This window comes from Salvia hispanica, chromosome 4 (genome assembly GCF_023119035.1).
Source record: "Salvia hispanica cultivar TCC Black 2014 chromosome 4, UniMelb_Shisp_WGS_1.0, whole genome shotgun sequence".
Classification (NCBI taxonomy): Eukaryota; Viridiplantae; Streptophyta; class Magnoliopsida; order Lamiales; family Lamiaceae; genus Salvia; species Salvia hispanica.
This window is the reverse complement of record NC_062968.1, coordinates 51,686,870-51,700,973: the sequence shown is the minus strand read 5'-3', so window position 1 is coordinate 51,700,973 and position 14,104 is coordinate 51,686,870. Positions and strand designations below refer to the sequence as shown.

The window sequence follows — 14,104 nt, the reverse complement described above, 5'->3', positions numbered from 1 at the left end:
TTTGTAGCTGATTTTCAAATTTGTATGATACCGAAATTTGATACAACTTCATGTTTTTTTTTATAATTTGTCTTTTGAAATCCCATATGTCGCGCGAGATGGAAAAGATGCAACACGTAATCATCCCAAACCAATTGTTTTACTAACCCAGAATTTGTGTCTAATTAGTGGGCAAAAGAAAATAAATTATCATTAACAAAATGAAGTTTCTAACTTTTTTGAGTATGTTCTTTAGTTTGCGTCCTTTTCTATTTCTTCTATCAATCCATTTTGATAACAAATTCTAGTAGTATTTCTTTTTAGGAGATACTCAATTGATCCCTTTCATATATTTCATCAACACATCAAGTTGAAAACAAAATTGCCAGCTGAAGTCTAAAACTAGTGTGCAAACTCATATTGTCACATTTGCGTAATGAAAGTACATATATTTCAAAAACCCAATACAAGATGTAGAGAACCAACTCAGGCATTTCTATATGCAGTCACCAATATTTCATAATAACAAAAATCATACAAATTTACATTGTCTATCAGGTACATTCATTTCAATCCAAATTTAAGGAACTGGAACTAGTTTCTCTTGGTAACATACAATCCTTGAGGTTTCCGGAACGGTTTCAGCAAGAGAGAACAGAATTTCTAACTTCCCACGAGGCAGGCGCAAATCTATTTAGACATCTATGTAGATCATAAAAAAAGGAAGTATGCACAGGCCTCGGAACGATGGTAATCTCACTATTTGTCCAAAAATGGTTGTTTCTCAAGTTGTCCTAACTATGTTCTCCGCTATCATTCTGGATCTAATATGCCAAACCATGCAACTAGAAACTGCACGGTTCTCTTCAAATGATAACATTTCTTACAAGTCTTGAAGCTGTAGACAAGGAAAAGTAGCAGTTACCTGAAGAATTAGTTTTGCAGCGGTATGAACAAATATCAGATCTTGCCGCCTGAGCTCAACCATGCGCTCTTTGGCAGTTCATTGCATGAACAGGAGTGGTTATAGCAACCATTAAGTTCTAACTTCAAAAGCAATTGTATTCAATCTGAAAGCAAATAATCCAACTCAGGCTCCTCGGATAACACACTGTCATCCTCCAGGCTTGTCTCATTATACACATTGTGTCCCTGCCGACTTTTAATATCCTCTTCGTCTTCAGGTTCAGACCATTCTAGATCATCACCCACATTTGAATAATCATTTAGTAAACCCACATCTCTTTTGCCTGGAGAAGAAACCTTACCCGGCCTTTTAACTGAAACAACATTTGTTGTATCAGGATTTTCACAGATGCAAGAAGCAGGGTTTTCATGGAATACTCCCCTGCCTGGTCTAATCTCCTTAGGCGCTCCCATAAAACCCCTCTGAAATGTACGAACACGTGTGGAAAATTCTTCCCAAGTCATATTATTTCGCCCGTCAAACAGCCTGTACAATTTTTTAGAATTGGGACGGATAGTAGGCTTGTGCCCAAAATATCTCCTGTGGCCAAGAACAATGGTTTCATCAGAAAAATTATTGATAACTGGAACAGCAAGTGAACTGGAAACAGAAAATGGCATACCTTCGCCCTGCCAGTATTTTGGCCATGTTCCCGTTGTTATTTGTGACAAATACATTACTTTCATCACATACTATAAAATCTAGAGCAGCCATTCGAGAAGAAAACCCAGAAAAGGGTTCCAATTCTTCCTTGTTTGCTAGGATATCTTTTGAATAGAAATTTGGGAAAAGAGCCTTTAAAGGGGCCAATGTTGTTTCCCCTCCATATACTTCTCCCGAAGCTACAAAAATATGTGTCTCTCTGTCGTATCCAAGTGCTCTTAGAAGAAGGCCGACTTCCTCAGGAGTAAGAGGGCACCTTCCCTGCCTTCTCTCTCTCTCTGGATTAGGAGTCTGCAAATTTAAGCAGTAAAGATCTTAGTCATTCTTCATAATCCCTATTAGAGAGAGATGATAATTAATTTCTAATAATATCCGCCTCCGCGTGACTCAAATAAAATTTCCTATTATATGCTACCACTATGACAGCTCAATATTCAGATAAAACATAGAAAGAAGTGAACTCATACATCTTGAATACCCTTTTATTTAAGAACCAAACTAAACATGCATCCACAAATTTCTCAAAAGTAAGAACATAGTAGTATGTTACTAAACTAAAGTGACACACCATGCATCACCCATCAACATACAATATTAAAATAAGTAAAAAAAAAGATTAATGAAAATGGGGAAATTCCATAGTACATGACTACATGTACATGTAGTGCTCACATGATAATAGTGGTGCGTGTACTAGATGAACTCCCCCCCCCCAAGAATTTCCCCGAAAAAGGTATGATCCTTTTCCAAATGTTGTGTCTGTCTGCGCAATTATTACATCCCTTATTCAGATATTGAAATATTATGCCTCTCAAAGTAGCTGTGAAACTTACGTGCAAAGTTTTCCACCTCCGCCTGATTTTTGCCAAATCCTTCCTCTCTTTGTCTCCTCCACCGTAATAACATCCTGAGAATGCAAGCATGTCAGGTTCAAACCTGTTGAAAACAAACACAGGCACGTCAATCATAATCCTTCATCAGGTATTAAAAAACATATCAACTGCAGCAGAAAAAAAGTTCTAGATACTCGTCATGCCAACCAACTTATAAGATGTAAGTCTTTAAATACCCAAAAGTGGGACAAAAAGATAATTCAACAGCAAAACCATGAATTTACAACATTGAAGAGCTAAAATATTTTCAAAACTGCAGACGTTACAACAGAGATATGCTGGCATGAAAGATGAAACAAGAGGCGATAGAACCATGAGTAGAAACCTTAGATGGAGGGCAATGTAATGCTTGCTCTTCATCCTCATTCTTCGCACCAGTTCTGCACCCATTTCAAGGATCGGCTTGGTGAACCTCAGGGCATGATAGTTAACTCTGCATCTAAGCCTTTGCAGATCTAGGTCCAGTTTATTAGAAAGTCTATAGTCAAATTTGGTCAACTGAACAGCCTGCAACAAGAATAGTTCCATTCATTAGTTGAATATTTTAGAAATAATAGGCAAGATACATTTCAATCTTTGTAGCTGCAAATTCAACTAACAATAATTGGTAATATGTCCAAGTGTAGCAGAACTTCATACGAAGCAATAAAGGGTGAGCATTAATCCACGGTTAAAGTGAAGTTTTTGCCCAATTTTTTTTGGGACAAAAACAATCAGTTAGCTACATGGACAACAGCAGAGAATCAAAGGAAGAATTTGGTGTTCAGGGCTCGCAACGAAGATTAAGCTTTGACTCAATAAGGGCAATGAAACAGCAGTTATGTACTTTTAAAAGTCCAGTAATGTCTAAAAGGTGGACAAGTTCAGCATTCTCTCTCTGGCAGGACAGTAATAAGTTATGCAATTTGGATAGCTGACGGGTTTAACATAAATCTGAAACTACATCATGCAGAATAGAGGCATAATTGCTTTTGATTCTATAACTCATATCATGGTCATGTTACTCCAAAGATATGAAATAGACATATAACAGTGAAGTGAGCCATAACACAGATCGCATAACATAGAAAAGCCTTTGCATAATCTGTTATAAGTTAACATCGGAACCTCCATGTATATGAAGACGTATTTCCGAAAGCAAAACAGTGCAAAAAGTATATCTTTAGAAACTAATTAACTTACACGCTTCTTTGTCAGTACAGGTAATAACCGACTAATATAGCAATGTTCATTGCATTTTCTGGGAACACGCATCGTATAAGGATTCCACGGCTGACCTCTTCTTTGTGGGAGTTCCTTAATGATTTTTACATCTTTTTCGAGATATGACATAAACCAAGCGACATCGAAGATCTCTGAAAAGTTGCTGTATCAGAGAGCAACATTCAGCCGGCAGGAAGAAGTAATTTTAATAAGAACTTTACAATGGGCCAATATTTCACCTAACATCCTTCCAGAAAGACTTCTGGTCCAACTTTGGGACAACAAGGGTGGCATTCAAGATCCGCGCAGCAACAACCGCATCTGTGATCTGAACACAATAAGCAAAAGCAAATAACATAAGCAGTAAGTACCTGATTTAGCTCAAAATGCATACATAAATCTAGTTGCACTTTTTTTTAATGAAATTATCATGTAAATGCCCAAAAGCAATTTAAGCAAAATATAAATGACATTAAACAGACATATCATACTGTCCATTAAAGAGATAGCATACAGTCCACAGACATTCAGTATGGCTGAGAGTTTTTAAAAAATCCAAGTGTCTAGTTGAAGACAACATATGTTAACCTTTGTACAAGATATACTTATGGTAATGATACTAACACTGAGCATTTACAACTACCTCGTGTGCAAAGGAAAAACACACTATTACATCAAACTAATATCCAATACAAATGGGGCTATATGACATGCAAGAGGGAGATGCCACAGCCGCATATATTGGGACATTAATCAGAAGAATAGTATCTTGAATTACAACTACCCAAGCATATTGGGGAATTATCTAATTCTCACCTATGATGGTTCCAAATGTTTAAAGATAATAAAATAGTCCTTAAAAGAGAATTCAAAGAAAGCAAATCCCAAAAAGTTCTAACTAAGTTGTACTTCTAACATGACAAATTTACCCCCGATTGATCAACAAGTAACGAATCCAAAGGACCAGTTCACAGCTCAAATGTTCAGAATGATTCAGCAGCCACTTGCAAGGGAATGCAGCAACATATTCTTATCAGTAAGTTAACAGATTATGGCAGAAAAATATTTTTTTTTTCAACATATTTGCAAGGGGAAGATTAGTACCCCGGTTCTTTGCTGGTTTAGACCTCCACTGGTTGCAATAGCCAAGTAACGATTAGACCGTATTACAGCAGCAGCTTCTGTTATGCCAAATGAAACACAGATGTTCAGCTGAAAGGACTTACATATAGAATGCTGAGAATACACAATGTTCAAAACATCAAACAAACCAGAATGAACAAACGAACATAGTTGAAGACTTGAAGCTTAACAAGCCGCCAACAAGTTTACATACTTGCAAATTTCGCAGAGGCATTGCTGCAGCCGTAGAAAAACTCCGCATTCTTTGTACTCCAAAGATCGACATCATGCGCTCCTCCACTGTCCTAGATCTCATCAACCAATAAATATCTCATTTAGCACAAATCACGGATCCAATCAATCAGCATTTTCAAATAAGACAAACACAAAAACCTAACCGGAATGTGAAATATCTGCGCAGCTCCATCCCCTTCAACGTGGCTAACATCCTACCAAAAGAAGAAAATTAAGATGCTTTTAAACCAATTCAATGCCATTTCAACATATTAACAAGGCAAGATCGTCCACGAACCTTGTATTGAAGAGGATTAGATATCCTTGTGTGGCGGATGTGATCGTTCTCGACGGGCGAAGGCGCAAGGAAAGAGATGTAAACAAAGAGGAGAAATATGGCGGCGGAAATGACGGAGACAACAGGGAATAGCCGATTGAGGTGGTGATTTCGCCGCCGGGGATAGGCCATGAATCAATGGCGGCGGGCGGCAGAAGGAAGGAAATTGTATGGTGAAATTCCTCAATGAAAGAGGGGAAAACTTGAGTCGATGCAAGAGGGGGACATGAATGAGGTGGGAACAATCATTTTCTTGGTTTTGAGTTGGAGTTTCACGTTTGGAGCATTCTGCTATAAACGACAAGGGATTCGGATGCCCGGAAGGAATCAATCGGGAAAAGGGTCAAAAGTGGGATTTAAAATCTTGGTAATTTTACTGAAGAACAATTGGGCAAGAAGAAGAAATACTGCCACTGTAAATCAGAAGAGGGGTTTTACGACAAGTGGGTGTTGGGAATTGTGAGGGAGAAGATTCCTGCTTTTTCTGGGCAAGCTTTTGATTTGGATTTGGGGATCAAGAAACCATTTTCGTGCTGCTTCTATTCTTCAAATTGCCAAAATTAAGATAAAATTAAAATGATTCAGAATTATGCAACATGAGATATCTTTTGTGCTTTTTGACATTTTAATAGTAAGGTACTTTTTCATTCCAAACAAATTAAGTAATTCGTTTTTTCATTTTAATCCATTCATCCAACTTAATTTCCTTCTACTTTAGTAAAAAATTCACTATATATTACGATTATAAATATACTATTTTAATTATTTTAGCTATTTCTCTCTGATTTTACAATCCTACTTTTAATTTAAATTTGTGTTGTCTTCGAATCTTTATGGATTTCAGATTTCAGCAAATGAAAATTCTGATTTTGAATCATAACTAATCAATTTTTTTAAAGTATGTGTTACATTCCGATGAGTATAACGTCCAAGATAATTTGGGACATTTTGAACTGGCACGAGTTTTAAGAAATCTAATAGAAAGTGAGTTGAAAAGGTTGGTGGATTGTGGGTCCTACTTTTAAAATATTAATTATATAATAAAATGTAAGTAGGAATGAATTAGTGGAATATTGGGTCCACTATCAAAAATGGTAAAAGTAAAATGGGATAAATTATGTGGAACGATTCAAAATAGAATATTGGGTCGAATTATCTGGGATAGAAGAAGTACTTTAACATCGTAAATCAAGTACGTAGTCAATCATCAACTAAAATTGATTGTTAGTATATGCTAAACGACAATCAAACACGTTTTAAAATTACTAAGTAGTATTACTTCTAAGTTTTAAATAGGAGTAACTTTTAATGAAAAAGTTGCGTGTTTGTTTCTAGAATTATTGTCACACTTACTAAAGTAACTAGTGATTTTATTCACAAATAGTAGTAATAGTAGTAGTATTTAATTATAGTGGTTTTATTCACACAGTGAAAAGTATCCACCGTGATTTTTGTGTCTCCCTATACATAGTAAAAGTATATTTTATTTCAAGTATTTTCAACATATTCCTTATAGCTTTAATTAAATTTACAGTGTGGGCTCCATTAAATACATAAAAATATTATCAGCCGACATATTTTCATCATTCTCTTTTGTTTTTAGAAGTTCACAATACGCAGAAAAGCAATAGGAATGATTGAGTCTAAATATCTTTATATGTTTATACTAACCTCTTCGTAATTTTCCCTTCGCTTCTTGTATTTTAAAAACCTTACATATAAATAGTTTTGTTAGCATTTTTACAAGACTACAATTATTTTGCAATCAACTTCGTACTTAGACTTTTCACAATAAATTAATAGATGTATCCAATTTCCTCATAATCCTACTTATTCATAGTTGATAAATTAAGATGTAACATTATCCAGATAATGAAGCATTTATTTTACAATTTTCCTATATATAATTGAACAATTCATCAATAATAGCTACAAAGTACGCAATTCAAACTAAATTTAACTTTTTAAGTTTAAATTTGAAGAAATAAGAAAAGTTGAATATTGATTAATCAGAATAAAAGATTGCACTATGAGATTTTTATGTTCCTCATATCTGCCATCTCCTTTTGATGACTGATTGGCTTGTTTACAAAGTTAAGAACATAAGAAAGTGCCTTATTTAGTTACTACTATGGATGTAATGTATAACTAAATTTTGTGTTAATACTATTACAAGTCATAAAATCTAGTACTACTATACTTTTTAAAACAAAAATATGTGGGCTTTGTTAGCACGACATTTTGGGCCACAGTTTTTTTTTTACGCAATCCAAATAAAAATCGAATGGCCCGAGCTAGCCATATTGGCTGGGAGTAAAAGGCAAAAAGTGGTTCAACAACTTATAGTGTGATTGTGAGTATTTTTAATAAGCGCATCAAAGCAACCCTAAATTTACATGGTGTGCAAAGATCAATCTTAATTTATAATCTCAAATTGTTATTAATCATCTTTGTCTTACTTTACCAATTATACATTAATTCATGTGTCATCCCAAATATCTCTATTTTTATGAGACAAAATCTCTATTTTTATGAGACGAAAGAAGTATCACGATAGCAATTTAAACCTTTAAAAACAAAAGGAAACTAAGCAACACTCTACTTTTAAAATTCCTCATTCTATTATTAATCTCAAGTGTCATGTATTTATTTAAATTACAATATACTATCTAAACTAAAACTAATTATTAAAAAAATTAAATTACATAACTAAAATTTCAAAAATTACACAACTATCCTCTCTTATTTGCGTGTTTCAATAATAAGGAACACAAATGCTAAGATATTTTGTGTGACGTACCTATGAAGATTTCATATAAATAAGTTAATACTCCCTCCGTCCCAGATTTATAGTCACATTTTTCCATAAAAAGTCCGTCCCAAATTTATAGTCACATTTAGAATTTTTCATATATGGACTTAAAATTTTACCCCATTATTCACTAAAATTATACCCAAATGTCATTATCTACATTAAAATAAAAAAATAAAAATAAAATATGGACCCATCTTCAACCAACTCACTTCATTTATTACACACTTCATCATTTCACTCCACCATCTCATTTCATTTATTGTACACTCCACCTTTCACTTCATTAATTACACACTCAACCAATTCCTTAAATCCGTGCCATAACTAAATGTGGCTATAAATTTGGGGCGGAGGAAGTAATTTACAATAACGTAGTTATTCAATTAAGTAATACACACATATATATAGGAGTATGTGATTTAATTTATCACTGCATTTTCATATAAATAACTTACTAATAATTTACACCAGCGGTACTAATTCAATAAGCAATATACACATTTATTGATGTGATTTAATCACGGCACGACTTTAATTGATAAAAAATGAAAATAAATGAAAAGAAAACACAAATGAAAATGATATTAAAAAGATAGATTAAATGTAAATAACCTTCACTGTCTATTTTCGTAGCTTGCAAAAGCGATTGCGTCATAAAGCAGTGAATAAATAACATAGTTCTCGATATAAATTATACCTTGCTAAAAGATTTAAAAGAAACAACTTATATTGTGTCATACTCCATGTATTCAAACTCAATGCCATGTATTAATTTTTAATACTACGTATAAAATAATCACCTTCTATTATTAATATCCAGATGAATCTCAAGTCCTAAAATGATATATTAATTAATATTCCCTTTATTTTATCCAATTTAATCAGACTTATTAAAATTTTCATATTTTCTAGGACAGTGAAGAGAGCAGCGAAGCTAGAATAGCAATAGCCGCTAATGGAAAGGTTTTCTCTATAGCAAAGCAACAGTTACTTCTTCTGCAGTTTCAATCAACTTCTGAAATGTCGTCTTTCACGTTGAAGCTTTCTTCGTTTCTCTTGTCTTCGTCGCCACAATCTCCTTCTTCTTCTGCTACCACTTCGTATCTTCCGCCGCCCCCTCCATTCCGATTCCCAAGAACACAATTCAATTCTAGAGGAAGAATCACAGCAACCGGAGCCACCGAAAATGACAAAAACAATTCTCCTATTTCCGGCGATTCCAAACCCCCCAATGGAACACTGGTAATTCGGAGTTTGAATTTAATTGAATGATTCATAAATTAATACTGTTAATTTGCAGCCTAAGACTAGGAAGGAGATTCTTCTGGAGTATGTGCAGAATGTGCAGCCTGAATTCATGGAGTTGTTCGTCAAGAGAGCCCCACAGCAGGTTTTTTCAAACTGAAATTTTGTTTCTTTTTTTTTCTTTCCATATTTTGTAAAGGTGTTTGTGAAAATGCCTGAGCGAGTTTGGCTTTCTAGCTAAAATGTAAATTGATGGGTGTCAGCTTTTCCATTCATTTCTAAGTTGCTAGTTCGATTTAAGCAGTCAATGTCTTTATGATGTGATGATTCTGCAATAGGTAGTTGAAGCGATGCGTCAGACGGTGACAAATATGATTGGAACTCTACCTCCACAATTTTTTTCTGTGACTGTCACCACCGTAAGTGATTTATCAATCTTTAAAATCCAATTCGGTGGCATTCTGTTAAGTTGAAACGAACAAGATAGATTATATTCTTTGTCACGTGCGAGTGACGTTGGTAACGATCTGCTCTGTTTCAGGTTGCTGAAAACTTGGCACAGCTGATGTACAGTGTCTTGATGACTGGATATATGTTTAGGAATGCTCAATACCGGCTGGAATTGCAACAGAGCTTGGAACAAGTTGCTCTTCCTGAACCACAAGAGAAAAATGTGAGTTCTTTCTGCTTGCTTTCTCCACAGTGGGCTTTTTCTTCGTCTTGGGTTAGAATGTATGTTTTCAACCGAACTGAAAAATTCTGGAGAAAAGAGTTCTGCTTACTGTTTATTGAGTTCATGAGAAAGAGCAATACTTGAAGATTTGCTTGCTATTTTGTTTTAGATTCTTGCAATGGAGAGATACCCCAGACTGCTTATGTCCACTGTCAATTGTCTCAGATACCTAATAGCCTTATACGGGGAAGAGGAATCCTATTGCTGCACCGGGGTGCAAATCATGCATATTGTAATTCAATAAAGGAGACTTAAAGTTAAAACTACCTGGATAGAATACAGTGCTATACATCACTCTATCATTGACATTCCTTATCTGAAAGCAGTTGAATTGTCATAAAGGACTTGACCTGGAAACTATTACGGTCATGTTTGTTTTAAATCTTTTTCAAGATATAGCAAATGTCTAGCTCAGGTTCCATTCTACCATGTTTTTGTTTGTTGCTTAACCCTTATTCGAGAAGAGCACACTTTTGACCATGTTATTGTCTCACTTATTGTATGATGGTGTAGGATGCTTCGGATTATGCACCAGGAACGCAGAAAAAGGTATCAGGTGAAGTCATAAGATGGAACAATGTCTCGGGTCCCGAAACAATTGATGCAGTGAAATACATAGAGCTTCTTGAAGCAGAAATTGAAGAGCTTACCCGTCAAGTAGGAAGAAAATCTTTAAATGGACAGAATGAACTATTGGAATTTTTAAAAACTCTGGAGCCCCAAAATATCAAGGTAAGAATCAATTTCACTGAAGTTCACTGGAGCAACTAAATCATTCTTGACCTGCATATGACACACAGTGACCATAAGAAATATGATAGATATATGCTAATATTAAAAATAAGAATTTCAAATGGCTGGAGGTAATTTATAACCTTGTTTCATGCCAGTTAGTTCTTTAGTACTGAAGCATTGAATGATTTGGTTATGGACTGGGTAGAGTTTCCAGTTACCTCCTTCTATATCAGATTATTCCTAATTGTACAGCTCCCGCTAAAATTTTCTACCACAAAACAGTACTATGTGACGGGTTAATATTCCTGAAATGAATTCTTGCAGGAGCTAACAAGTACTGCTGGAGAGGATGTTGTGCTGGCTATGAACACATTCATAAAACGTTTGTTGGCGGTTTCTGATCCTAACCAAATGAAGGTGAGCCTTGTTGTTACTGAAATTTAAGTCTTTTTCTTTCTTTTATCTATATTATAGTAGCATCGTGTGACACGTGGACGCCTATCATATATTCATAATTTCATGTGGTTCACCTTATCGTTTTGTGGGCTGAGCAATATGTTTTCTAGACACACATGTCTTTTTAAACAAGGCTAATGCACATGCAAAATGTTTTCTGATTGTAGTGTTTGATTTTTGCAGACTAGCTTAACAGAAACAAGTGCTCCTGAACTTGCAAAGCTACTATATTGGCTTATGGTAGTTGGTTATAGTATCCGTAATATTGAAGTTCGTTTTGACATGGATCGGGTACTTGGTACTTCTCCAAAACCTGCAGAGCTTCCCCCAGGTGAAAACATTTAGATGAATTGAATCTTCAAACCATGCTAGAATCTGCAATCTGGAGTAACAAATTTTACCAATCTTTTCATTAAGGTAGTAATTAAACTGTCATTGTTCTCGTTTACATATATAGAACAAACAGCTATCTCTTTGGCCTTAAATATTGACTATTTTATTTGCCTTGAAGAAACACAGATGCATTTTGTTAAGGTTTTGTAGCATTATGTGATCTTTCAATGAAGTTAAGCTTAATAATATATTCAAATTAGTTTGGATTGGTGAGGCGCTGAACATTTTGAATACCATTAACCTTTTATCAAAATTTTAGCACACCAATGGTTTGCAAGTGTGGCATCTGCTCGTAGTTGAAGGGACTTATGGCTAAACAAGGTCTGCTTTTGGACTGTCTGATGAAGTAACGATCAAACTTTTCTTGTATGATATATATGCTCGTATCTCATTTGGGTTTTGATTTTTGAATTTGTTGCAAAACAATACAATGATTCAAAGGTGAAATATGTGTGAATTGTATTTGTTTTTTCTCCTAACTGAGCTGTTTCTTGAATTTAGCGGATTAATTTGGCTTGGTGTTCCTCTCTAGTGCTAAAGTTGTATTGGTCCAGCCTTTTTTTTTTTTTTTTTATGAATATATAAACAGAAATTTTTAAACGGTGCTTCATGATGGGCGCGAACCGAGACCTTTGACCTCGGGTATTAACCACTTTACCACTAGGCAAACACACCCTTCTTTATTGATATAGGAGTTAGAACTTAGAACTAACTTGTATACTATTACTAGGTGCAGCCCATCTTTATAGATGAGGTTAATAATATAGGCAGCCTATATGCTTCTTGTGTGTGGGCTTCAAAAAAATTAGTTATGGAATTGGTTTAGAAGTCACTATTCACATGTTTTTGTTAAATGTTAATGAGAAAATTGCAAATTATTTGTTGATATCTGTAACTTGCAATCTCTTACTATTAGTTTATTTTGGCGTAAGCAATAAATTAGCCTTAATCTTGCACATAAGTGAATGCAATCTAATTGTTTGTAATTCGAAATATGTTTAAGTTAATTATTTTTCATAATTTAACACGACCGATTACACAAGTGATGGTTATATCTGAGGCTGAATTCAATTTGAAAACCGAATAAAAGAGCTTTTAAACATATGAGATAGACGAATGCTACTCATGCCATGTAGAGTATAGTTATTATTGGCAAAACTATATGAGCACTTGATGCATATCGCATTTGCCTTGATTAAAAGTATTATTTAAATTGGAGCTTATTTACTTTGAATTAGAATTCAATAGGTCACGTTATATCTTAGTTTAACAACCCCCACCACCAACAACAAGAGAATGATATACAAAGGGTCAGTTTTATTAGTTGAGACTGTTCGATATCATGATTTCCACAAGAATTAAATAATGCATGAGATTTAAATTTGTTAATTGTTCATCGACCATATTATTAATGCGTATCACCCACACAAAACACATATATATGTATTCATATGCAGAACAAATGACAATGATTACAACACGTAACTAATTCGTATTCATTTAGAAGCAAATTATCGAAACATGTAAAGAAACATTATTTCAAATATCAATAAACAGTTTTGTATAATACATAAAGAAGTTATCTATTTAAACAAAATCAAGACTTGTAATTAATTATACGAGCAAAAGTTATTAGTACTTTTTTTTATTTAGGGCAACGAATCTATTTAAGCAACTAGTACTAGTATTATTTACTACTCCATTTTTTTTATTACTATTAATAAAAGTGGGCAACGAAGCACTCACAAAAAGGTTTATCAGTGCATGAAGTGAGAATCTTTTGTCATGGGAAAATCCCTTTAATCTTTTAGGATTTATAGTGCGCTCAGCCATTATCACTTTTATGCTTACTTATCTATAATGATGTTATATGCAAATATTAAATCATTTAAGAATTCTTAGTTCCCTTGTCACCAACCCTCTCCACCAAATTTATGGGTACATAATTCACTTTTTGTCCTTCAATAATGTGTTTAGATTAGGTAGGCAGTAGGAAGAAAACCATAAAGTTTAGATAAATTTTGATTTGTCCTACAAAATTTTAAAAATTAATCAGAAAAATCTTGAAGTATGAATTTGTTCTTTACTATCACATGTGAAATAAAAATATCACTTACGTATAACTTATTGTTTGATATTTTTCAATGAAACGGTGCCATTTTCTTTATAAATAAACGACATAATTTAACTCATCGTTGGTGACGTCCATTGTATGATTCCTCGACTGCCGTGCCATATCAGACATATTTTCACTATTTTTTTGTTTTGAAATAATTTCAAACAACTCAAAACTTCAAAAAAATTCGTCTATTTTTCCTTTGGTCTAATT

At 34.2% G+C, this 14,104-nt stretch overlaps 2 protein-coding genes across 2 annotated transcripts; one reads left to right on the top strand and one right to left on the bottom strand.

The window, feature by feature from the left end:
* Positions 1-453: 453 nt before the first annotated feature.
* LOC125223633 (O-fucosyltransferase 16) lies at positions 454-5,940 on the bottom strand. Its single transcript, XM_048126871.1, has 10 exons — positions 5,360-5,940; positions 5,226-5,276; positions 5,042-5,132; positions 4,810-4,886; positions 3,945-4,033; positions 3,685-3,868; positions 2,828-3,009; positions 2,443-2,545; positions 1,569-1,900; positions 454-1,486 (listed from the first exon to the last, which is right to left on the bottom strand). Exons 1-10 carry the CDS (start codon positions 5,528-5,530, stop codon positions 1,045-1,047), a joined length of 1,722 nt encoding a protein of 573 aa, XP_047982828.1. The 5' UTR covers positions 5,531-5,940; the 3' UTR covers positions 454-1,044.
* A 3,172-nt stretch (positions 5,941-9,112) lies between these two features.
* Positions 9,113-12,248, top strand: LOC125218858. The gene is made up of 7 exons (XM_048120638.1): positions 9,113-9,455; positions 9,514-9,603; positions 9,797-9,877; positions 10,000-10,131; positions 10,705-10,923; positions 11,251-11,343; positions 11,566-12,248. Exons 1-7 carry the CDS (start codon positions 9,234-9,236, stop codon positions 11,725-11,727), a joined length of 999 nt encoding a protein of 332 aa, XP_047976595.1. The 5' UTR covers positions 9,113-9,233; the 3' UTR covers positions 11,728-12,248.
* Positions 12,249-14,104: the final 1,856 nt, after the last annotated feature.

Coding starts and splice junctions, on each gene's coding strand:
- LOC125223633 (XM_048126871.1), bottom strand. CDS start 5,530: ATGGCCTATCCCCGGCGGCGAAATCACCACCTCAATCGGCTATTCCCT. Junction 5,133..5,225: donor CGCAGATATTTCACATTCCG/GTTAGGTTTTTG, acceptor GATGAGATCTAG/GACAGTGGAGGAGCGCATGA. Junction 3,869..3,944: donor TCTTTCTGGAAGGATGTTAG/GTGAAATATTGG, acceptor TCTCTGATACAG/CAACTTTTCAGAGATCTTCG.
- LOC125218858 (XM_048120638.1), top strand. CDS start 9,234: ATGTCGTCTTTCACGTTGAAGCTTTCTTCGTTTCTCTTGTCTTCGTCG. Junction 10,132..10,704: donor CTGAACCACAAGAGAAAAAT/GTGAGTTCTTTC, acceptor ATGATGGTGTAG/GATGCTTCGGATTATGCACC. Junction 10,924..11,250: donor TGGAGCCCCAAAATATCAAG/GTAAGAATCAAT, acceptor GAATTCTTGCAG/GAGCTAACAAGTACTGCTGG.